The 26,476-nt window shown below is 48.1% G+C and overlaps 1 protein-coding gene across 1 annotated transcript in view; it reads left to right on the top strand.

The window, feature by feature from the left end:
• LOC147722860 (kinesin-like protein KIF17) overlaps window positions 1-26,476 on the top strand; it is a 1,643,424-nt gene that overhangs the window by 1,313,780 nt on the left and 303,168 nt on the right. Inside the window, exon 9 of the mRNA XM_086965286.1 lies at window positions 12,750-12,916. Coding sequence (XP_086821412.1) covers window positions 12,750-12,916 — 167 coding nt within the window. The remainder of the gene's footprint in view (window positions 1-12,749; window positions 12,917-26,476) is intronic.

The raw sequence follows: 26,476 nt of genomic DNA on the forward strand, positions 1-26,476 counted from the left end.
CCTCCTGGACTCGATCGGAAAAATGGCAGGGGGCACACTTCTTGATCGACTCCAGGAGTGGTCGAAAGAACATGGGGTACTTTCAGACCTACAATATGAGTTTAGGGCAGGACTGAGTACAGTGGATCAAGTCCTAAATCAAACACTATTGGCCGGAAAATACGTAACTGCAAAAAGATCTTGTCTACATATGGTTTATGTCGACCTCACAGCAGCGTTCAACTGTGTGGAACACTCAAAACTCTGGACAATAATGCTGCAAATGGGGATTGAACCACCAATAGTCGATTTTCTCCGCGAATTATACACCGGAGCCACGGGAAAGGTCAGATTTGGGACAGCCGGACAATTAACCAACAGTTTTCCAATACAGAAGGGGGTCAGACAAGGGTGCGTGCTGGCCCCTTTCCTATTCACGCTCTATACTAACGGTCTCGAGGCTGCAATGTTAAAGGATGTAAAAGATCTCCCAGAAGCCGGTCGTCGGCAGATTCCAGCATTATTATATGCCGACGACGCGGTAATTCTCGCCCGAACTCCAGTCCAGCTTCAACGGGCTTTAAACAACTACTGCACTTTTATGACCAGTTTAAATTTAAAAATCAATATAAAGAAAACATACGTGATGCATGCCGGTACCAAGGGGAAAAAAGTAAAGAAAATCTATGTGGATAATCTTCCCCTTGAAAGAACCAATACGTACCCTTATCTAGGCATCACCATTGACGAGGCATTCAAGTGGAAAGAAGCAATCAATTCCCGAAAACTGTCCCTTATAAGAACAGTTGGCGCTTTAAAGGCCTTCTCTCTTCGTCTTGGTAAAAGACCTCCGACCGAGATGATCAAGATGTATAATGCAAAATGCATTAGCACAGCCACCTTCGGAGCAGGAGTCTGGGGAACGACAAACGTAGAACAATTACAAAAAGTCGAAAACTCTTTTCTAAGATTCTTATTGGCTGTCCCAAAAAGCACAACCACATTTGGATGTCACCTTGAACTTGGGGTGGATTATATCTCCGATATTATCAAGATCCAACCAATCATGTTGTGGCGCAGAATATGGGCAACGGACGAGTGCCAGCTCACAAGAACAATAATTCTGGACTTCATGAAATTAGACAACATGACAAAGATAAAATGGTTGGTCTACGTGAAATCATTTCTTATAGACATTGGTCTTCCGAGATTCTTTGATGACCCATTGTCAGTAACAGACATATCAAAAAAAGAACTAAAAACACTCTGTCTGTCGCACTTATCTCAACTACGGATGTTGAGTGAAATAGGGAAGCCATCAGTCCAACAATGTCTACTAATACAGCTGGTTCCAACCATCCAACCGTACTTGTAGTATGACTTATCACAATACGAAAAACTTCTTCTAACTCGTTTTAGGTTTAATTTATATCATTATATAGTTTTATTCCCTAATCAGAATGATTGGACACATAATATTTCAGTGTGTCCCTGTGACCTAATGTCCCCACAGTCTACAATCCATGTCCTCTTTTTCTGCAAATTCTATACGCCATTACGCAGGAGGTGGATAATACCATTATTAAAAGTTTTAAAAATTCGCAAATGTTGCCCTGCCTATTTGGCGCTACAATTTTTGGAAAATAATCTGATGACAAAATCTGTGGCACAGTATCTGAAATTATGTATTAGGCACCGAATGAACTTATGAAATTTGACTGAGTATCCTGCTTAAGGTGGATTTCTAAAAAACGCTTTTAAGGCACTGTTTGATACAGAATGAATGAGTTTTTAATATTTATTGTGTTTTTATGTACTTTTATGGCTTTCACAAAATGGAAACCGAATAAAGATGATTTGATTTGATTTGACTTGGTACGCGTTATCATAGAACAGCTATTAGGACTTGGTTCCGCAAGCTGCAGACGGGCTCAGCTCATGCCAGAGCACCATCTCACATGATTCCACGCACTCTGCCTTCAGGATTGTTAAGGCCTGCCATAGGAGTGACTGATACGAATCTATGTGTCCATTTTAGGGTTAGATATAGGTATACTATATCTACAGCAAAGGGTGATTACACCACTTTGCCCCAGCTGTCGTGCAGCCAGTTGTGTCAGATTTAGATGGCCAGCCAGGGGTGGCATAATACATGCTGCAGCTCCTGGTAGGCCCTGGGTACACCTATGCCCTGAGTTACGGGGTCTGATAAGGTGGCCCAGTACCAATTGGTAAATGCACCTAAGGTACATGGAATCCATTTTAGAGAGAGAGCAGTAGGCCTGGGGCCCTGAATAGCAGGGTCCCAGGTCAACTAAGTCGAAAAACCAGCAAAACACCAGGCAAAAAGTTGGGTGTAACCATAGTCAGGTATCCACCTTCCTACACAACCCCCCCCCCCCCCCCCCCCCCAAACGAAAGGAGATAAGGCTATCCTTGACCAGGTAAGCCTATATTGCCTGAGTGGCCATATGAGGTGGTACCTGCACTGGCATGGTTACCCCTTGTATCATGGTCCACTAAGCAATCCCTCACCCTAAGGGTATCTGAGGGTCTCCACTATAGGGAATCACTGCCTGTGGTGTGTTTTGGCAAAGTAAAAGGCTGGTGCTGGGATGGAGTACTGAAGTGAGGCTCCACTACTTTTGGGCTCAACTTCCTCCAATCACTACTCACCAAATCTGCCTTTCTTTCCATGACTGAGTTGCTATGAGCTCTCAGGGTCAACCTCTGGCTACCTAAAGCTGGAGGCTGAGTCTCTCTGTTTGGCTTACTGGAGGGACAGGTCAGGTTTGGGGTTTTTAGGCCCCAGGTTTGGCTGTGCCCAGCAGTGTCCAGCTGGGGGAGTTCCCTAGCTAATTTTAAGGGGAATCCCTCAGGAGTTTGTTTTATTTTCACTTGGCTAGGTCTACTAGCTTCAGTGACCCTAATCTGCTGATTGGGGAGTTCTTTTGGACAGGGGGCCCTTTGGGGTCCACCACTGGCCTCCCTGACCTCTACAGCCCTGGGCTGACTGAGGCAGGCTAGAGAGGGGCAGGTTACCTGCTCTAGACTGGGTCCCACCTTGGAAGGGTCCACTGACATCAGGGGCTCTGCCAGGCTAGGCCTGACTACCTCTGGGGCAGTTCCTTCACAAGGGGTCAGATCAGTTCCCTGAGGAGGCTGATCCTTTCCTAGAGTCTGGTGGGAGGGAGATTTCTCTTCCTCCTCAATGCTCTCTGTCTGAGTGGAGTGATCCATAGTTTCAGGCTTCACAACACTATCTGTTTGAGTAGAGGCTGAGACCATTAAAGCCTTACCAACCTTATCAGGAAGGCACTCAGTTTGTGTTTGGGCTGTGACTGTCACAGCCCTCCTATCCTGTTCTGGAAAGTCTGTCTGAGCCTGGGCAGTGGCCACCACTGCCCTTCCAACCTTTTCAGGGAGGAATGGTGCTTGGACTGGGGCTGTAGCTATTACTGCCCCACTAACCTTTCTGGGTAGGCCTATCATCCTGGAGTGGGTTTCTTGCTCCACCTCAGCCCATGCTGAGAGTTCCAGGTCATTCCCCAGTAAGCAATCTACAGGTAGGTTGTCTGCCACTGCCACTCTCATGGGCCCTGTGACATTACCCCAGCTGAGCTCGATTACTGCCATGGGATGCCTTCTTTTCACTCCATGAATGTCTGTCACCTGATAAATGAAACCAGGGGTCAGTTGAGCAGAGGGGACCAGATGGTCAATCACCATGGTGATGCTGGCCCCTGTGTCTCTGAATGCCTCAACTTTCTGACCATTGATAAGGGGTTCTTGTCTATAATTCCCCAAAGTGTGGGAACCAGTAGTGAAGTTGGCAAACCCCATGCCAGTCTCACAGACAAGAGTTGTGTTAGGGGACCTGGCTAGGCCATAGTCCACTTGGTTTCCGAAAGTAATGCCCACCACATTCTTGGGGGCACTCCCACCACCTGGGGGATTACCACTAGTGGAAACAGGAGGTCTGGGAGTAGTACCTGGGGGTATGTTTTCCTTATTGTTGTTGGCCTTGGGGCAACTGCTGTCACTTTTGTAATGGCCTACCTGTTTGCAGGTATGACAATAAGGTTTCTTTTGGGTGTTGGGAGAAGTTTGGGACCTACCCGTTTCAGAGGATTTTTGGGGCCCTGTGGTTTGATGAGAAGATTTATTCCCACCCTTCTCTTGAGGCTTGGTTAATTCCTTCTTTTGGTCACCACCCTGGTTCTTAGGCCTGATCCTGGTTCTGACCCATTTGTCTGCCCTCTTACCCAATTCTTGTGGAGAGGTCAGATCAGAGTCTACCAGGTGCTGGTGTAATAACTGGTTCTGACAATTATTTAAGACTTGCTCTCTCATAATCAGATTGTACAATCCTGTGTAATCAGTAACCTTACTACCCAATAGCCAGCCTTCTAGAGCCTTAGTGGCACAATCAACAAAGTCAGCTCAATCCTGAGACTGAGTTTTCTGGGTGTCTCTGAACATCAACCTGTACTGTTCAGTTGTTAAGCCAAACCCATCAATCAGTGTATTCTTCAGGACTTGGTAATTGTTAGCATCCTCAGCTCTAGTAGTGAGGAGCTTATCTCTACCTTTGCCTTCAAAGGAGAGCCACAAGACAGCTGCCCACTGACTCTGGGGGGTGCACTAGACAGTGCAGGCCCTCTCCAAAGCAGTTATCCATTTGTGGATATCATCCCCTTGTTTAAAGGGGGGCACTATCTTACTCAGGTGTCTAGTGTCTAAACTCCTGTCCTTTTCTCTAGGTAAAATGCTGCCACCAGTGGGGTCTACCCCACTCAATTTCTGCTCTCTAGCAAAGGCACGCCTCTCTTTGGCCAGGGCAAGTTCTTCCCTTTCAATCCTCAGATTGGTCTCCCTCATCTTTGCTTCATGCTCTCTCCTCTTAGGGGATGACATCCCTCTTCGAGAAGAGGTCTGAGAGCCATTGGTTCGAATGGATCTGTTAGAACCTCTGGATAGAGACCTAACTCGTCAATTCCCAATGTTAAGTCTGCCTGAGAGTGGCCCTGGGGGTCCCCCAAGTCCATTCTCATGCCTACTTAAGTTGGTCCTGGTGAGTCTTCCCTTTCAATCCTCAGATTGGTCTCCCTCATCTTTGCTTCATGCTCTCTCCTCTTAGGGGATGGCATCCCTCTTCGAGAAGAGGTCTGAGAGCCATTGGTTCGAATGGATCTGTTAGAACCTCTGGATAGAGACCTAACTCGTCCATTGCCAATGTTAAGTCTGCCTGAGAGTGGCCCTGGGGGTCCCCCAAGTCCATTCTGATGCCTACTTAAGTTGGTCCTGGTAAGTCTACTGACTTCTACCTGACCTTTGTCTGCCTCATCCCCTGACACTTCCTGATCCTCCTCCTCACCTTCACTCATTGTTCCATTGTTTTGGAGGTCAGGGTCCCCAAGGGTTCCTTCTAAGGGGGGCATATTCACATCTGGATGAGAAGGATCTGTGTTTGCAGTCCTCCTGGCATCATAAGTCTCTAAGAGACCAATCAGAAAGGGAATGATAGGGTTAGAACCCTGTTTTAGCTTCCTGGATGTACAGATTTGTCTCATCTCCTGGAAGCTAAGAGCAGCATATCGTGAAGTGACCTGTGGAGGGTTCACTGAGTCCTGAAGATGGCCGGTCCCTCGAGGTCTGGTCACACCCCGGAATCTCAGCTGAGCTGACGATGCAGGCAGAGGTCAGAGGTGCCAGGGAAGCCGGTTCTCGTCGAGCTGGGCAGTCTTGATCCGGAGGAGAGACTTACAGTAAACCGCTATGCTTGGATGGTGCCTGCGGGTGCAGGGTGGCTACTCCTTAGCCACAGGGGAGAGTCTTCTGAAAGGTTCAAGAGTTCTTTCGTGGAAAGTCATCAAGATTCGGAATTATCTAATTTGGAAGGGGTCCCCGCTCCCACCTTTATACTAAAGAAAGGGGCTGGTACGGGACTAGGTCCTGCCCATGGGTGAGACCAGGAAGGGGGGTGGTTACACCCCTCTCCCATGCCGGACTTTCCCCAGCTCAAGGGCTGGTGTGCCCCTGGAACCGGTTTAGACTGGCAGATGCATAGTGAGCACCGGGGTGCCACTTGCAGTCACCTTCCTATTCAGCCCTGCCTACCTAGGATACACAAAACCCTGTCTGGGTCGGTGCTAGCACCGCCCCTGACAGGAAACCCTTTGTCCAAGCTCTCCTCGCTGGAAGGGCTCCCAGCAGCAGGAGGTCAGACTTGTGTCTGTGGTGGCAGCATCCATTTTGTGATGCTGAGGCTCGAGTTAACTTTAACCGGGGTTCACAGTTACATACATGTCGTGTCCCTCTAGAAGGGTGGAATGCTAACCCCGTCACCAGAATTGGCGAGGGGTTAGTATTCCAATTCGTATGACACCTTACTCGACATGTTTTGATAAAGCGATACCAAAGATAGCAAATAACCGCGAGGATTATAATTAGGGCTCCCGGTTTTATGGTATTTATTTTTTGGCCATTTCCGTCTGTATTTATCCATATTTATTTTTTGGGCATTTTTTCTGTATTTATCCACCTTTATTTTTGCCACACGCAAAAGACGCAGCTACAGCTAGTATTTTTCCGCATTTATTTAAATTGACAACGCACACCTGCGCCCGGTTGTTATTGGTCAACACAATACATTCATCTGTTCGATTTCACTCAAAAGACAGGGGAGACGCAGAGTGATTGTCAGATTCTGAGAACTCACTGATTAAGGCACATTTTGAGGAACTTAGAGATAAAAGGCCTTATGTACTAACCCTATGCACGTGCCCACAGAAGCACCCACAATATCTCATAGGGGAACCTCAACTGGAACTGGAATGAATATTTTGCAAGCAGGCGGCCTAAGTAACATAACGTCTATTTGTGAAGTGGGCCAACCCAGATTTGAACCTGTAACCACAAGAACAACAGCATGCCCCTACAGTGGACACATTGGTCCACTAAACCACCAGACCTAACAAGTACGATTGAAAAAGCACCCCTCCTACTCAAGTTTAGATGCACATTCCAAGCACTGTTAAAGTGCGTGAAAAATAGGGCAGCATGAGGACCCAGAATGAGTAAATGATGGTAGGAAGTTGGTTGGTTTAGTTCTTCTTTTTCTCAGCTCCAGCCCCCCACCCCCATTCTCTTTTCTAGTGCTCTTCTTGTCCACTATGCTCTATTCTTGTGCTACCTCCTTGCTGTGTCCCTCTTGCTCTCTCTCTGTTTTGCAGTCTCTCTTTGTATCTCTGTTAACTTCCTCCCTGTAATCTATACTGATTTACAACTTATTTGTACGAAAAAGCAGCAGCGGACCTTAAAAAATGCCGCACCTAACCTCCAGTGCCAATGAGTCTATGATCAAGTCAGTTTGATATTGTGCTGCCAACCCCGACACCAGCTGCTGTTTGGCGTCGCTGTGCTCTCCAGATCAGTTAAACAGTTTTTAGATACTCATGGGGGCGCACCAAAATGAGAGTCCAAAAAGAATAAGTAGAGAAATGTTCTTTATTTATCTTTGTTCAGCAAAAAAAGGCACATCAATAAAATATTGATGTGCCTTTTTTTGCTGAACAAAGATAAATAAAGAACATTTCTCTACTTATTCTTTTTGGACTCTCATTTTGGTGCGCCCCCATGAGTATCTAAAAACTGATTTACAACTTAGTACTCGCACTACAATCAAGTATAAAATACAGCTTTAGCATAGGCTTGGAGAACAATCGAGGGAAGGGACGTCACGTAATGCATAATGTTTGTTTAATGTCAGGTTGACTAGAAATGTATAAATGTAGTTGTGCATTTATCTGAACGACCGAATCTAAAAACACAAATCCTTCTCATCCCTGGCTGCAGCAGGATGACGTTTAAACCTTCAAAAGCAGGTCTCTCTAAGGGGGAAACAAAATATAAAGGTGAATATTATAGGCTGCAATTCTCGGGCACAGTTACTTAAATACTGGCTTTATTCTCTTCCCAAACCAACTTTATGCCCGATGGTCACCTAGCCACTTCTAGTGGATTTTGGTGAAGCTCGCAGAGTGCAAGGAATGGATGGCCGTCACAGTGTGCACAATAAAACTAAAGAAAAGCATGCACACGAAAATATGCGTCAACTCCATAAATTTTAAAAATACAAAAATCGGATTAAAGGCAATGGTTGTGGAAGTGATGTTAAACTACTGGTGAGGGGGTTCATACAACGTTGCTGGATTGCTCAAGTTTCCTCTATCCATTGCATGCTGCTCCTCGCTCACACCCAGTTATTCAACAGAGGTGTCCTGTCGTGCAAACTGATGCACCCCAGCTGGGCCAGCCTTCAGTATGTATGGAGGAGAGATAATGTCTATTGGCAAGCAATGGGTACACTTTGAAAATCCTCCCACAATGCATCTCACAGCAGTGCACCCTCTCCCAGTCCTTATCTGGAGTGAGCGTTCCTTGCTGAAAAGTACACGGATGTCAAAGTCAAGTCACAAGTTGTTACCCTCCCAAGTCCAACTCAACCATTCATCCTTCCAAGGTAAGTAAATTCAGTTCCATTAAGTTGGTTGGCAGTAATTTACATTTATTAGTACAGCAGAAACGTGATGTTTAGGAAAGACATAGAGTGTGCCTAAATAGACACAGTCAGAAGATAACCTAAAGTGCATTTCATACTCTTACCATAGGAACTACTCGAGATAGGCCATGAAAGAAAATTAGCTTCAGGGCCGAGCAAAACCACGTGACTGGGAGAAAGGGGTCTTGATGGCTCTGGCATGGGTCTAACAACGGGTCTTGATGGCTCTGGCATGGGTCTAACAACGGGTCTTGATGGTTCTGGCATGGGTCTAACAACGGGTCTTGATGGCTCTGGCATGGGTCTAACAACGGGTCTTGATGGCTCTGGCATGGGTCTAACAACGGGTCTTGATGGCTCTGGCATGGGTCTAACAACGGGTCTTGATGGCTCTGGCATGGGTCTAACAACGGGTCTTGATGGCTCTGGCATGGGTCTAACATTGGGTCTTGGTGGCTCTGGCATGGGTCTAACAACGGGTCTTGATGGCTCTGGCATGGGTCTAACAACGGGTCTTGATGGCTCTGGCATGGGTCTAACAACGGGTCTTGATGGCTCTGGCATGGGTCTAACATTGGGTCTTGGTGGCTCTGGCATGGGTCTAACAACGGGTCTTGATGGCTCTGGCATGGGTCTAACAACGGGTCTTGATGGCTCTGGCATGGGTCCAACAAAACCACTGTTACACTCACTATCTCAATTGATAGGCTGGGAGTCTGTGTTGTTTCGTTTTCTCGATGGCTTTGTGATTATACTATCGCCGTTGGGCTGGTAAAGAATTAAAATATTGCTATCGAAATACACAACGCTAGAAATTGTCACTGAAGAGAGGCTTTGAGCCCAGGCCCCGGGCGCCAATATTCTGATCGGCGCGTGGTGCTGTCTGTGTGGATTAAGGTCATGCTACAGCGGAACTTCCGTTGTCTTGCTCCAGCCATGTCAGTGTTGCTAAGAGCTCGTTTCGGTCTCATTTGGTTTTAATCCTACACTATCATACTGTGGGCATTGTTTTTAACACTGCATTAACCCCTTGCCCTCCCTCGCCGTCTCACCCCTGCTGGCACACATTAACAAAATCATCCTCAGCATAAGGAAGCTAATGATCTAAGCGATCGGTGCTCTGCGTGCGCTAAGGGAGGTCTGGCGATGTTTGTATTCAGGGTGCAGTCCCTGCTCAGCCAAGGAGTGACTTGATACGGCCAAAGGGACTCCCTGCTGCCTCTTATGTTTTTTTAGCATTTGCACCGAATTTCCATCTGCACAGGGTGCTATCTTAAAGGCCGCTCTGAGCCCCTAAGCAGAAGCCTCCATCCCGCCCCCACCTCCCCAGATTGTTAACACTCGGGCTCACTAGGCAGCAATCAATCATGGAATGGCGCAACATCGCGCCCTTTCCCTCCATCCCGAAACTGTTTTTATTAAAATTTGTATGTTTAAACAAAAATCGAAGCACGGCACTGTGAAGACGACAACAACCCCCACCTCCCCCCACCCACATGACGGCGGAGGATACGATCCCCTGCTGCTGCCTTTAAATGAATTTCGGCATGCAAAGGAAACTGCATGCAGCGGCAGCGCAGCAACATTTGCTAGTGTTTTGCCGTTTTTATATATAAATACAGACAAAGGAAATATAGATTTCCGTCTGTATTTATATGTAAATATCCGTAAAAACGGAAAACCGGGAGCCCTAATTATAATGCACTTAAGAGTATAAGGTACGCGTTATCATAGAACCGCTATTAGGACTTGGTTCCGCAAGCTGCAGACGGGCTCAGCTCATGCCAGAGCACCATCTCACATGATTCCACGCACTCTGCCTTCAGGATTGTTAAGGCCTGCCATAGGAGTGACTGATAGGAATCTATGTGTCCATTTTAGGGTTAGATATAGGTATACTATATCTACAGCAAAGGGTGATTACACCACTTTGCCCCAGCTGTCATTCAGCCAGTTGTGTCAGATTTAGATGGCCAGCCAGGGGTGGCATAATACATGCTACAGCCCCTGGTAGGCCCTGGGTACACCTATGCCCTGAGTTACAGGGTCTGATAAGGTGGCCCAGTACCAATTGGTAAATGCACCTAAGGTACATGGAATCCATTTTAGAGAGAGAGCAGTAGGCCTGGGGCCCTGAATAGCAGGGTCCCAGGTCAACTAAGTCGAAAAACCAGCAAAACACCAGGCAAAAAGTTGGGGGTAACCATAGTCAGGTATCCACCTTCCTACAAGCACTAACTGCAGAATTACTCTTTTCGCATAATTTTGCGTAATCTCTCTGGATTCTTATGTAATTTCGCGTGATTACACTACACAGAATTACACAAGTTACGCTCACCCCATTACTTACCATTGGTAGCGCCATATCTGGTATAGACTATCTAGCCACAGATTGCTTATCGATCCTCCCTGCTGTATGAAATGGCCTCTTTCTACGTAATAGGTCCATCTAGGTCCTTAGAATGTGCACACTGGTCATCGACCTTTTATAATGGCTCAATGCTTCTGGCACAGAAACAGTCATGATCTTAAGTCATCTCGTTAGGGGGCGCTTATTTAGGCACAACACACGTTTCTTCCGGTGCAGATGACACTTACAACGCCAGTGTGGAGTGTGGAGCCATTCGATGCCAGCCACCAGCGGGCAGAGGTACTGTTCAAGATTTTCTGGACCCAATCTGACACCTATGTAATATTCTAAGGAAGAGTCTGCAGCTAGCTACAATCTCTATCAGATACGTTTTTTTTCTGAAAGTAAGTAACATGTTCTTTAGTTCTAACATGTCGTAGACTCATTTAACATTGGTGATGGTTGGAGTTCTTGCTCGACCTCTCACATTTGTGTAGCAGATGAGTAGCTATAAGAGCCTCAAACTACAAGGAGAGTTCTAGAACAGAGAAAAGCAAAGCCATCACATAGACCTTCATTATGAGTTGAACGGTACTGGGGCAGTGTTGCTACACTGTACAATTGCATGTGATTGTTTTCCATTTCCGTGGAGGAAAATCACCCCAGCGCCTTGCAATTTACGAGTCAGATCCTGTGGAATGGGGAACTGCCATGTAGGGATTCGATTTATCTGGCCAGAAAAGCACATGGATTCCCTTGTTCTGTGTGTTTTAAACGCATACATGTACCAACTGCTCCAAGCAGTTGGAAAACGCATGTGAGGCCTCTGCATGGGGTAAGGCGCAAGGGATAGAAATGGGGGCAGTAGGGAAGGGGATTTTTTTTAGCAAGAGGAAGCATTGTATTTAGCAAGCACCCTTTCATGAAAAAAAGGAACGCGAAACGTTGCTACAATTTTTCAGTCTGGAAAAACCCAGATGTGGTTTTGTAGCTGCATCATCACATTTATTCCTAAGTATATGCCAGTTGCTGAAGACTGCTTGTTTAAAGGACTGCATTTGCGTTGGGGTCGATATTAAGTCATTCTGATCCTGTTTCTTTTACCACATCTTTGTTAAGCGAATGTAATCAAGACTTTCATTACGATCCAATAATTCCAGGATTTGTTGTGGAGTACATCCTAAACAAGTGCTCTCCTGAACTTATGAAAAGAAATATGTTGCTTTAAGTTCATAACTGAATTTTTAACAATTTTCCTGTGTTATCTTAAAAATATTTGGTCACATTCAACATGAAGAAAATCATTTTTATATAAAAGGGCAATGATGACAGGAAAACCTTGAGTAGTTTAAAACATTAATCATCTTGCCCATAGTATATTTATTGCTTATTATAATATAACACAAAGGTAGACACTAGAAAGTTCTCTACCGTACGTATAGAGTGCACTGTAAGGATGCCCTGCTGGGTGCATTTAGAGGCACTTTTTATTAATTTTATCTTTATTGAGATTTATTAGGAGATAAGACAATAATACATCCATTAAGGGTGCAAAACATTTCGACGTTGTAGTCCAAAGATCCATAAAACAATCAAACCTCAACAAAGCCCCCCCCCCCCCAACATTAATCATCTTACCTATAAGCCATTTGGTTCCTGCAAATGGAATTGTCATAAAGTTGCAACCCACTGTTTCAGTCCTTAATCATTTTCAGTAGTTCATATTGACCTCGGTTCTGCTATTGGCTCAGCTGACCCGTATTTCCTTCTAAGCGTTTATCTGTTCATGCACTCCTTTGATGTCAATTTATACATGCCTTGACAGTATAATGAAAAAGGTTCTTGTTTTCTTGGTAGCCAGACCCAGCAGATTCTCAAGATGCGCAATACAGAATCAAAGGTGATGGTGAGGGTCCCGAAACTGACTCTGTGTGTTCCTGTGTTCTTTCCGACACAACCACTGTTGCTACTATAGATTTCACTGAACTTTCATCCAGCATGGACCAGCAGCAAGTGCTTGCCAGGTTAGTAGTTTATTGAGAGATAACTGTTTTTATGGATAGTTTGATGTTTACAGGGATTCTGAGTAACAAAAAGTTGTGCATTTCATTCAAGTCTCTGGGTTTGAAAAACCTCTAGTTTTGTTGGAGATCCCTATGTGCTGGCTGACCCGGGCCCAAATACTGGAGCCACAATTTCCTTGGGTGTCCCTGGCTCTATAGTTTTGAAAAATGGCTACAGTAGATTCCCTTTAGTCTTAAAATATCACATGCATGCTGTTTTTGTGAGACGTTTGAACGCATTTCGGGTTAGAAAGATATTTGCTATTATTTGACAGAATTGTTGGATGCTAGTGTGAATACATGTGCCCAAAAAACATTTTACTAAATGTCCCTTGTGAGACTTGGCCCTTTCCCCAGAAATTTTTTGCTTTTTATCCCCTGTTAATTTAGAATGCCCCTATTGAAACAACAGTGTGTAGGCCTTGGGTGGTGGAGAATGCCCTGTGTAGTTTAAAACTAGTGTTAAAATGCAGGTGCCTTATACCCCTAATATGGCTGCCACAGACCACTGCTGCAGCAGCGTGGTTTAGTGGGCGCATTCTAGTAGCCAGGGGCTGGCTGGAACCCTCAGGCAATGTATCCATCTTAGCCTGCCAGCCTGTCCACAGGTAGAATGGTGGAACCTCCTGGAAGCCTCTGGAACCTTCTGGGAGAGATGAGGTGACACCAACTGCCACCACCAACTGTCAACTGGCAGTATATAAGGAAAGGGAGGGAAACTTTCCTGAGGAGAGGGACTGAGGGAAGACCTGGGGAAGTACCTACGCAGGAGGATAGGCAGTGGGGGTCAGGGCAGGGTCTTATTATGCTGGAATGACAGGGCCTAGTGTGCTGCTTTACAAGTGTTGAGGTATCCTGTCCCCCCCCCACTGACCTAACCCCGCGGAAGGGAACCCCCAGGGACCACTTGAAGGGATTGGCTGAGAAGAACTTGGAACACCAGCCACCAATTTATCCCCCCTTCAAGGAACCAGAAACCAAGCAACTAAATCAAGGAACAAGAAACCAAGCAACTAAACTAAGGGTGCAAGAAACAACACGCCAAGAAGAAAACTAAATCACCACAGGACTATTAAGAAATCAACCAGGTATTGGCGCTGTGTCGCTCCCCGCGCTCCCTGACGCCACCTGGGATCCCTTTGGTTGGTTTGACATGGTTGGGTGGCCTGTCCCGTTGGTCCTGCTGACCTGCTGCCAACTTAAATAAACTGCCTGCTGGCTCAGCGCCATATTGCCCCTCAAGCGCTTATCTACTGTGTCCCTGTGAGAAGCACTGAGCCTGCTGATATTGCCAGAGTGCGCTGTGATTCTTGAGGCTATAGTGGCCCTGAAGCGCTAGAATCCTGAAGCGCTATATCTGCCTGGATTGCTGTCCTGATTGAGCCGCCTTGCTAATCTACAGAAAACTGAGTCGAGCTGTATTGCCCCTCAAGCGCTTTCTTGTGTGCCCCTGGAAGAGCGCTGGACTCCCTAGAACGGCGGCACCCATACAAGCGCTATATCTCTGCTCCAGGCGCTGGACTGCCCAAAAGGGATTGGGAATGAATCGTGCTGTCAGCCCTACTTTCCCAGCGTTCTCCTGCTGTCCCTATGAGGAGCGCTGAGGGACTGGAGGAGGTTGCCGCCTCGAAAAACCCTATTGCCTGGCAAAGCGCTGAACATACGGTCCTGTTGTAACCCCTGCAGCGCTTTGGCCGCCATCCTGCTACTTAGCGCTGTGGAGAGGCGCAGGCCGGGTCCACTCACCACCGCCGCCCCGGTTGTCCAGGTGGGACTGCTGGGAGTGCAGTCATCGTCCTCGGCAGCCCCCGGTGCCTGGAGAGGGCCGCCGCAGCATTGCTGAGTGTTGCGATCACCGCCGCAGCCCAGGCCAAGCAGAAGGAGTCTCCACGGCAACCCCCGGTGTCAGGAGGGGGCCGCCGGAATTCCTGTCAGGTCGCGCTGGGCCTGACAGGCCGTGAAGCCCCGACCTCACCTCACGTGACGGAGGTGCGCCGTGTCATCGGCCGCACCCCCGCCCATTGCCGCGCAGCCATTGGCTGCAATTGTCAAGCCCCTTTGCCGGCCGCGCTGTGGTTGGCGGCCGGCACTTACTTGCTGGAAAGACTGTGCCTTGGCGGATCGGGGCCTCCATTGCTGCATCAGAGGCCCCGGGCTATCCCTAATCTGCCGGGCCTCAATCCAAGGACGTGGGAGGCCTACTAGAGGGCCGGAGCTCTCCCCGTCAGACCCCGGAACCGGCATAAGGGCTCCTCCATGAGCCGAAGGAGAAGGTGAAAACCCCCCTGGGGAGGAAGGCAGAAGGCCGGAGGGAGGCCCGTGTTCGCCCTTCCCTGAGGGAGACTGTGTTGGGCCCCGTTGGCCCCGTTAAACTGGGTAAGAGCCCCGGATTGTCAGCAAAGCCCTCAGGAAGGACTTTGTGTCTGCCAATTAGATGGTTATTGCTAAAGTGACCAGTTGGAATGAAATGTTAATCCTTGCATAGGGGTATGTTGATTAAATGTTTTACATCTAATGAAAGGTTTTATACTTACCAGACAGAATTAGATATGAATCCCTGTTGAAATGGAATGGTTATTCTTGCTTAGGGTAACTGGTAGTTAATTGCCTGGTTGCCCTTGTCTAATGAATTGTTATCCAAACTTTAATGAGCTGTTGCCTGGTCCACAGGGAACTGTTTTACCTATGCATAGAGAAGGGTAATATGCCAAGTGCAATGTTCCCTAAGTATAACTCCGGGAAATGCCCAATGCTGGGTAAGGCAATGTTTTAATCTTTATTTAAATAAGTTAGTGATATAAAAAATTGAATGGCTTTACATAAAATGTTTTCCCTTTCATGAGGAAATGCTGATCTGTGCAAAAGGAAATGTTTAGTCCTGTTTAGTTCTGCAATCCTGGAGGACCTATTAGATGACATGTTAAATCCCGCCTAGTGCCAGGTTTCCTGAAACTCCTACAGCTAGGTACTAAAATGTTCTGTCCCCAAACGTAGGATATGTATATTTCTGCCTAAGGCAGTGTTATCTGAAAGCTGTTAGCTGCCTCAGAAAGTGGTTATCCTTACCTAAGGAAAGGTGCTTACTTTACCCAATGGAACGCTTGTTCTCGCTCCATGAAAATGCCTATGCTTGCTCGAAGAGAGTAATTAGCTGGTTGCATTAGGTAATGGGGCGCTTAACCCTACGTGGTGAAATGTCTCTTGGGCCACATGTCATGTTTACTCCAGCCTAATGCAGTGGTTCCCGTAGGCCTCTAGAGATATAAGGAAATGGTTACTCCCATAAGAGGGGAGGTTTATTCCTGAATACGAAAATGCAGTACCTGGTCTAGGAGGTGGGTCTTCCTAGTTGACCGTTGAAGGGGTTAACTCGGACCTAAAGTTATTTATAATACATCCTGTATGCATTCATAAGTTTGACTCCTAATAGAGGAGGTGAGTTATGGCCGCTTAATTCTGAGGCTAATAAGATGTTACACATCTAATGAAATGTTTTTATTATCACTTAATGCACTGCTTACTCCGACAGCGGAGAGATGTTACTGTTATGGAGATGCTCTTCGCTTACCTGAGGAAAGGAAGATGGGTATTTAACGCAGTGTGTATTCATAACTTTATAATGTAATTCTTACAGGTGATAAGAAGCAAGGCATAGGTCAAGCCTGTGTTTTACTAAGAATGTAGTTATCCAATATTTAATATTTATGGAATATCTAATATTTATTCAGCTGAAGTTTAATGCCAAGTGTTGACACACAGGTATCTGAAAGGAGATCTATGAAGCTAATTTTATGATGAATTCCTAAATACCCTGATCCTGCTCTATCTTAATAAAGTTGACTTGAGTTTTTACACAAGCTCACTGGAGTGGTGTCACTGATTGCGTGCCCAGGTTTCTGACTCAGTGGTTGCGTGTGCTGCATGGTTGCTTAACACATATGCTTTCTGATGCCTACCCGCTCGTGCCATGCTACCCTAGGGGACTGGTGACCCCAGTTCCAACATCCCTCATAATTACATTCCATTATGGACATCCGAAAATTCTTGGTGGTATGAACGAGACCGACCCCCATAATCATATTCTTGGACGCTATCCAAAAATATACATCTTTTTATGGTACACAGTTTTTATTCATTTTATTTTTGATTATTATTTGATGCACAGTTAGTACGCAAAAAAAAATTGTAAGGCAAGCTCATTTGTAGTTTCTGGGAGTTAATGGTTTGAACAAACTAGAAATTGTAACTATCTCTGTGTACCAGAGGAGTCTGAGGATGATATCAATAGCGATATACCATTGGCATAGATCAATATTCAGTAACAAAAAAAAGTATCTGATGTAAACCTTGTCCCAAATTTGTCTACTTTGTCATAGGATCTTTGCAGGTATTCGTGAACATTGAATACTGTCAGCTTGTGTGGTTCAGAAAATTCTCCTCAGGAAAGAACCCTATTTAAACCATCTAACATTAAGCCATTAAAAGTCATTTTCTTGGGGGGGCGTGGCTAGCCGAGCAGCGAGATGGCCGCTCTCTGAGTGAGCTCCGCCGGCTACTCCTATTAATCCTTTAATTATCCTGTTCCTGGCGACTGCAGACCCCCACACCTCCCGGGTTCTGCTACCTACACCCTGGTGATCCTCCGACCCGAGTTTGGAGCGCGGAGACGGCTCCCCTTAGAAGCGGAGACGGACTACATTTTCGCCGGCTGGCGGGCTGGTCCTGACCCGCGCCGGAAGTGCCTCTTGCTGGAAGCCGCGAAACACTGTGGGCCGCGGCTGTGGAGGCCCCTGCAGATTGGGCGGTACTTGCTGAGGGCGCCTCACTGTTGAACCCCCACTGCTGCCGACGGAGAGCTACCCTGGCGAGAGGCTGCGGGGAGCTAGCGGAGACCGGCGCGGCTTGGCAGAACAGCCGCGCCGTGGTGCGGTGATCCTGCGACCGCCGGAGGCGGCGCTGACCAGTGTTGAGACCGGTGGGGGTCGGAGAGGTTGAGCCTGCGCCATCTACATCACGGCGACGACCGGAGAGGAGGTGAGAGCGTGTTAAGGAGGGACGAGGCTCCCTGTCGATCCTGCCGTTCCGCAGCTGCGCCTGGACCTCCCGCTGACCTTCAACTCGGCGGGACACACCGCTGCACACACGGAGAGGCGCCTTGCAGCCCTGATCCCCTTGAGCCCCTGTGCTGCGCTTTTCTAGCGGTGCGAGTGGATCCCTCATTGCACTGCGGGAGCCCGCCATTTTGAATCCGGAGAAGGCCCTAGTCAAGCGTTGCAGTTTGCTGAACTCACTGGGCACCTACAGAGGTCATTCACGCGGCTGGCCCGACATACCGCGTTTGAATAGTCACGCCTGGCGCGCACTGGCACTGCCTGGACGGTCACGTTCAACCAGGACACTTGCTAGCGGTGGCGCAGAGGGGTGCTGCCACATTGCGTGGCCGGTGGATTTCTCTGGACTGCTGAGATGGGGAAAAATGACGCCAAACAACCTAAGCTGACCTTTGACAGTAGAAAGCCACCGAAGAACACGACAATGGAGTCGGATGTTGGCGCATCGTCATCGCAGGGTGCTGCCCCGGACATAGACTTTGGGGCCCTCATCATGGAGGTGAGAACCAGCTTGAAGAGCATAGATGCGAAGCTTGATAACATGACGGCGCAACTCGAAACCGTGAAGGCAAAGGTGGACACCCACGAGAAGAGACTGAACTGTCTCGAAAATAGGCAAACTGAATGTTGCGAATTCCAGCAACAGGCCAAGCGACACATCACGACGCTGGAGCGGGAACTCGACAATTTGCGCGCCAAGTCGGACGATTTGGAAGCACGCTCCAGAAGATCCAACATCCGCATTACGGGCATTCCAGAGACTACAAACACAGGAAAGATGGAATCGTTTGTGTCGAGCCTCCTGCATGAACTGTTCGATCCGGATTTGTCCCCGGTTTTCACGGTGGAGAGGGCACACAGGTCCCTTGGGAAGAAACCCCCGGTGGGAGCCCCACCACGTCCGAGACTTAACTACCAAGATAGGGACGTCATTCTACGTTTGGCGAGAGAGAAGGGTAAGATCACACATCAGGGTAATCACATCTCCTTCTACCCAGATTTCACCCCTCTGGTGCAAGCGGCCCGGAAGGAATTCTTACCAGCAAAGAAAATTCTACTACAAGCTGGCGTGCCCTACTCTCTCCTATACCCGGCAAAGCTGAAGGTTCACCACGAAAACACCTCTCACTTCTTCACTGACGCCAAATCTGCCCTCAAGTTCGCTAAACACATTTGTGCTGGGGCCAGGAGAAAATCGCCAAGACTTGAGGAAGCTTCGGAGCACCTGAGTGACAATGACTGAGGTCTCTACAACGCTCACCCTGCACGGCTGCAAATTTACTCTTTGTGTTGAGGTTGAAAGCCGGATTGATCTCTCGCACAGGTTTGCTCCTCCCGAACTGACTAATTGGGGGTAAGTTACTGAGACGCTTTTGTGCGCCAGCTTTTGCTGCTGTCTCCGCGCTTCCGCTGGGACATTGGTTGTCTGCGGACCTTGAGGACTACGGGATGGGGGCACTGCCAGGACCCAGGAACCCTAAAGTTTGATTGTAGCCACCACGCGTATACGGGGGTGTTTGCCGTGCGCACCACGCCTCATGGGGTGCCTCCCTTTGTTGTTGATGTTGGGGTATTTCCACGCATTGCGTGCATGTTACTGGGATATGTCACGACCTAATTGGGGGGTTGCTGAGGGAGGGGGGTGGATGGGGGTTTTTCATATGTTGCGAGTTTTGGTTCGTATTTGGTGCAAGGTACTACTACACATGCCTATATATTTGTGCGCTGGGTCTGCAGCTATGGTGTCTAGGTGCCTGAATGGCCTCCGGGGGCGGGGATATGGGATGGGGGTTTGGGGCTGTCAAGTGCTTTAATGGGAGGTATCAAACTCTGGACTTGGAACATTAGAGGCCTTGGGGACTTCAAAAAGGCCCGTTTGCTGCATGGCGTGTTGTCAAGACACAATGTAGATATTTGCTTCCTACAAGAAACCCATCTGAATGTCACCCCCTCAGCTAGATTGAAAAATTCCAGATGGGCGCACGTTTATTCTTCCATTTACTCAAATTATGCGAGGGGCGTTGCTATACTCATTCGCAGGGGGTTGGATTGGCGGGAGTACTCCCATGTGCGGGATGCGGAGGGAAGATATGTCCTGCTCCATGGGTCTTTACAGGGGCGACCCATTGTCCTAGCTGCAATCTATGGCCCAAATGTGGATGATCCTGACTTTTTCAGAAATGTTTGGGCGAAAATTGTGTTGCTGAATTGCCAGACGGTTGTGTTGGGGGGGGACTTCAACATTGTGTTAAATGATGACATGGATCGCAGAGGTGTGAGCAGACCGCAGCACACTAGAGCCCGTCAAGGGATATCTGATATCATGAGTGAGGGTCTGCTTTCAGATGTGTGGCGAGCTAGAAACCCGGGAGCAAGAGTAGGGACCTGCTACACCTACCATAAAGCTGCATGGTCGCGACTAGACTTCTGGTTGGTGTCTCCTGAGGTTGCGACATGGGTGTCGAATGTTGATATCATGGCTAGATCACTGTCAGACCATGCTCCGTGTATGTTGGAATTGCATCCCCCCGACACTACGCATAGGGCGTTCCAATGGCGCCTTCCCCCACACGTGCTCACAGACCCTGTGTTCGTAGAGGAGATAAGAGAGGACATCACTAACTACTTTGTTGAGAATGCTGGGTCTGCCACATCTGAAGCTATTGTGTGGGATGCATTTAAAGCTGTAATCAGGGGTCAATGTATTGCACGAAAAGCAGGGGTCCTACGCACCATAAGAGACGCGTTAGCTAAACTTGAGGGGGAACTGAGGGACCTTGATGTTGCATTCAGCTCCGACCCGTCGTTGGCGACTGCTGGCGTTCTGAAAGCAAAATTGATGGCCTTTAATGAGGAGGCGGAGCGGGAGGTGCGGTTTCTAGGGAAGCAAGCAGAGGCGCGCAGGTATGGGGAGGGAGATAGGCCAAGCAGGACTCTTGCCAGACTGATTGCTCCTCGCACACAATCGAACTATATACACACTATTTATGATAACACCGGAAACCTAGTGGTAGGCCAAGAGACGGTGTTAGGCGCCTTCGCAGACTTCTATGCTACCCTGTACACCTCAAGACAACCCACGACACCGGCATCACTGCGAGACTTCCTTGACTCCATAGCACTCGTGTGGTTCAACAACAACCACAGACAATACATGGACCTCACCGTCACAGTACAAGATATCGCCCAGGTGATTAAAAGCATGCCGGCCAATAAAGCTCCTGGCCCAGATGGCCTGACCACCTCCTTTTATAAAACCTACGTAGCTGAACTAGCGCCGAGACTACACTCTGTATTTGTCGAGGCTCTCGAGTCAAATTCCCTTCCAGACTCCATGCGTGAGGCTCTAATTGTCACGCTCCTCAAGCCGGATAAGGATGAACAGCAGCTAGACTCCTACAGGCCCCTGTCCCTTATAAACGTGGATGCCAAGATATACGCGAAAGTCATTGCAGATAGATTACAACCGATGTTGCCTATGATAGCGCTCCCAGATCAGTCGGGATTCATCCCTGGCCGAGCGACATCACATAATCTCAGAACGATCTTTTCGGTCCTTCACTATCTACACCCGTCAGTACAGGCGGCGGTGGTGTTTCTGGACGCCACCAAAGCCTTTGACTCCTTGGAATGGCCCTACCTCTTCAGTGTACTAAGGCGGATGGGATTCAGCCAGAACTTCATGACCCTGATCAAGCTCCTTTACACGGAACCCAGAGCCCGGGTGAGCGTTAATGGTCTCGTCTCCAAGCCATTCAATGTCTCAAGGGGTACTAGGCAGGGTTGCCCTCTGTCCCCGCTCCTCTTTGCGATTGCGATGGAGCCGCTAGCGGCTCGAATTAGGCAGCACCACACCGCCAGGGGCATCGGATTTAGTGCTAGAAGCTTACTGATCTCGCTGTACGCGGATGATGTCACCTTGTACGTCCTGAACCCTAAAGACAACCTGAGCCCGCTACTTCGGGAATTTGTACGATTTGAGGGTTTGGCGGGGATATCCATTAACTGGTCGAAGTCAGTGGCCTTCCCCCTGACGGAGAGCACTGATCGCCCTGCCCCTGACTACCCCCTCAGGTGGGAGACGGAAGCTGTCAAGTATTTGGGCATCTGGATCAGCCGAGATGTGCAGGAGATGTGGTCGCTGAATTTTGGTAGGGCGGTGGACTGGCTGGAAGGAAAGGTCGAAGTCTGGAATAGGCTACCGCTGTCCCTGGTCGCGAGAATTGCACTGACCAAAATGGTGGTCCTCCCCAAATTCTTGTACTTGTTCGTCAACGTACCACTGCCTATGACAGCGCACTTCCACGCCCGGGTCCGCTCACTGCTGCTGTAACTGGTGTGGGCTGGCGGTCAAGCCAGAGTCTCCTGGGACCTACTCACGCTTCCGCTCCGACAGGGGGGCCTGGGTGCCCCGGACTTGAAGCTCTATTCACTCTGTGCGCAAGCTCAGTTCCTGCATTTCTGGGCCTACCCCACCCCTTACCAGCCACATGCGGCGGTGGAACTGGCAGTGGTCGCCCCCTTGCCATTACGAGTGGCACTATATGGAAAAGTTACATGCCCGTCGCGTGAGGTAGACACAGTGGAAATGGTCCGCTGGTCCTGGCGAGAACTTCTCTCCCTGCTTTATGCGCCAGCTGTCCCTTTGAGGGGCAATCCGATGCTGCCTTGTTTGACAGCAAGAGGTGACGTCCTCACTATCCGTGGTAATCGGCTTCTCACCTTCGCTGACCTATATCCAGATGGCACCTTTTTCGAGATGCCTGCTGATGGGGATGACCAGCCCTGCACATTTGCTGACAAATTACTATATCATTCCCTTAGGCAATCTTGCAAGAAGATAGGACCGTGTTTCCCGGAAGAACCTTACACACTAGCCGCCCTCCAAAACTTGCTTTCACGACCTTCCCCCAAGAAGCTGGTGTCCAGATTATATAACTGCATGCAGGAACAAGCCCCGGTGACAGTGGCCACGGCCAAGACCGCTTGGGCTGCGGACCTAGGGGACCAGTTGCCGGATGACGCATGGGAGTATTGCTGTACGCAACTCACAGCTCTATCCCCAAATTATCGACTGCGGCTTATCCACTTCAAATTCCTACACAGATATTACCGCTCTCCGGCACTACTACGCCGAATGGGTATCCGTGAGGATGCCTCTTGCTGGAAATGTGGGGGTGACGATGCAACCTTTATTCATGTGGCTTGGAGCTGCCCCAAGCTGAGGGTATACTGGTCAGAGATCTTCAATGCCATTAATCAAATCACACAAAGGAGTGACTCACCGTCCCCACTGCTGGGTCTGCTGGGGTATGTTAAGAACACTGAGCCCTGCGACAGGAGACTGCATGCATTACTCCTTTTATATGCCAAACGGCAGATCGCTCTACACTGGGGCAGGCCGGCCCTCCCCACACTTGAGAGCTGGATTAGAGATGTGACTTACGGCCACACACAACTGACGCACTATTGGGAGACAATGCCCACCGCTTCCAGACCCACTGACATATGGGGCCCGTTTGTACAGTGGACTACAGAACGCACGAGCTCAGACTCCCCAGGTACCTCACGTGCTACGAGTATTTCAGACGACATGGGCTAAAGGTGCGCGCTGCGTAGGTTAATGATTGTGGTCCCGCAGTCCCGCGCTTACACTGACAGGCCCTGCCCAGACGCAAGTTATGCGTTTGCCGCCTCCACTGACCCGGATTGTGTCCCTGGCCCCCCCCCCCGTCCCACTGGTCCTCCTGTGGCCTATTCACTACCCCTCCCCCCCACCCCCCACCCCACACGCCCTTCGCCAATACGTGCACAGACAAGATACCTTTCCATGCCCGCCCTGAACATGGCTGGCCCTCTCTCTGAACGACCTGTGGCAGGCCCACGAGACCCCTTTGTGAACTGTAGGGTTGTATGGATGCTGTTTCCACGTACTTGCACCTATGTTTGACGTTTTTGGTTTAGCTTGTTGGGGGGTCCTGTTGGGAGAAAAATGGTGCTGACAGACACATCCTTTTTATAGGCCGCAGTAGCGGGTGGTTGACTGCTGCTTACTTAGGGGCGGCTTCATTGATTTTCGCTATCTTTCAATTGTCAGCAGCACTGTGAGAAAAGTAAGACCGTTTACTCGCTGAAGTTGCACTGCAAACGCTGAAGATTTTATTGTATCTCATGTTTACCTCTGAATGATTAACCCGGCCGGATGAAGGCCTCTGAGCTATTTCTATGTAATCTTTGTATGTCCTACCTGATAGCGGCCTGCCTCCGGGTTGTTGGTGTGACGCAGTGTGCATCTTCTTTTTCATTTGTTCATAATAAATGTCTTACAAAAAAAAAAAAAAAAAAAAAGTCATTTTCTTACAACTATTTTTTAAACATTACAACAACCTACATAAGTATTAGAATTTTACAATCTAAGCAAAGTAACAGTTTTCCTTAGTTTTACAAAAATATAGTCTGAAGTAAGAACAATTTCTCCGTAGGAATATTTAGACCTAATGCTAAGCACTGACATAAAAACTGCACTGTGCCATTAAGACTGCTGTCTGGCCTGAGTAAGCCCAGGCAGCTGGTCTTGAGTTTATGTTTTGTACTCCTGTGTGATGATTCAGATTAACAGTGGGAGGGCAACTCTACTCCGCCGGCCGAGTTTGTAGATTTTTGTCACTTCGTGCTCCGTTTTGGAGCTTAAAGTTTTTTTGAAAAACTCCGTAATTTGCTGGCGAAGCAGAGTATACCGGTGCGCACCACTCGTCCCATTCTTTACGTGTGTACACTGCGTCATCCCAGCTCTGGAACTCCTCTCTTTAACTGTCCTAATTATTCCATGCCAAACTGGCAGCGCATGAGTACGGCGTCACGCCCTTGGGCTGAGAAGAACCCCAGTTCATCTGCCAATTACGATTAATTGCTGCTAAGCGTCTGGACTGTGCCCTGGAAGTGCACATTCATTAGAGGGGACAGCAAGGCTGGTGATTCTGTTTGTTCACATGTCCCCCTGCTCCCCATGCAGTGGACTTGCCCGGTTTTGTGAAGTGTGCGTGGGCCGAAGCAGTCACAGAGTATTTATTTATTTAGAAAGTTTTGTATAGCGTGAACTTGACCCTTACGAGTATCAGAATGCTGTGGAACCCCCATAGTTAACATATAGGGCTGAGAAAGGGATTGATTCATCTTGATTCTTTGGGATCTGTTTTGGAGGAAGGAAGTGAACCATTTCAATACCGACCTTGATAAGCCCATCCTGTGTTCTGGAGTGGATAGTAGTTTAAAGCAGAAGATAGGTCAAGATTAATTTTGGTCTAGGAATTTTAAAATGTGCTCCATCATGTGAGTGAGTGCAGATTCGGTGCTGTCCCCTCTCTGGAAACCAGATTGATGATGAGCCAACATTTGGAATGTCTCGATATGTAAGCAGAGTTGTGTTAGCACACATTTTTCAAGAAGTTTCACCAGAGTGGAGATGTTAGAAATGGGACTTAAGTTATTCAGATCAGAGCTTTCTGCTGTAGTTTTTTTTAGAATGGGGGATACCAGCGCTGCTTTTAGACAGTCGGGGATCGTGCCTTGCATTATTCAAGCATTGACTTGTCACATATGGGAGAGCCGTCACCAAGGTCATGGCGGTTTAGTACCTTGACCGATTGTTGTTTGGTGAGTTCAAAAAGTTTCTTAGGGCAGTTTTTAGCTTGATTAAGTTGGGATCTGAAGAAGTGGGCTTTTGCAGACCTGATTTTTTTGTTGTAAGAATTCTTTTAAAAAAATTTTTTAACACTCTTCATTCATAGCTGTGCAGATCATTTTCAACATATGTATGCATCAACCACCTTTTCCGTTTTTCTCCCCAATCTTATCTTCCCTTAAACTCAGGGGGTAGCCTTCGAGACACGTACAGTGTGATGAGTAATGTAATGTCCTTGAGTCTGTCTAACATATTACTTCTTTCCGGCTCTAATGCGAATCAGCAGTATATCTGCTACATTGTCCTGTAGTACAATAGGAAGAGAACCAAATAACACACCCAACATCCCTCCTCCTCCCCTGACAACCCTCCCATGCTCTATCCCTCCCTCCTCCTGGTGGTGACGGAATCCTCCTTGAGCTAACTCTAGCCAACTATATCTAATATGTACACTGTCAAGTGATGAATCCTGGTAAGTTGTGCGCTTTCTCTGGAACTAACAGATCTCGCCAGAGTGACCTCTATAGTGTTCACTGTCCCTACGCTCCATTCCCAGGTGCCAGGGCTAGGTCCATTTCTTCCAGCACCATTAGCATAATCTCCCAGTCTTGTGATATGGGATTTTTCTTTGACCTCGCGCCTCCTCCCTTCGAAGAGCTGTCCCCTCTGCTCTTCCCCACTTCACTACTTCTATCTGCCATAATGGTGTCTCCGGTGATCTGGGGGATT

Source organism: Lissotriton vulgaris, chromosome 4_1 (genome assembly GCF_964263255.1).
Source record: "Lissotriton vulgaris chromosome 4_1, aLisVul1.2, whole genome shotgun sequence".
In the NCBI taxonomy this organism is placed as follows: Eukaryota; Metazoa; Chordata; class Amphibia; order Caudata; family Salamandridae; genus Lissotriton; species Lissotriton vulgaris.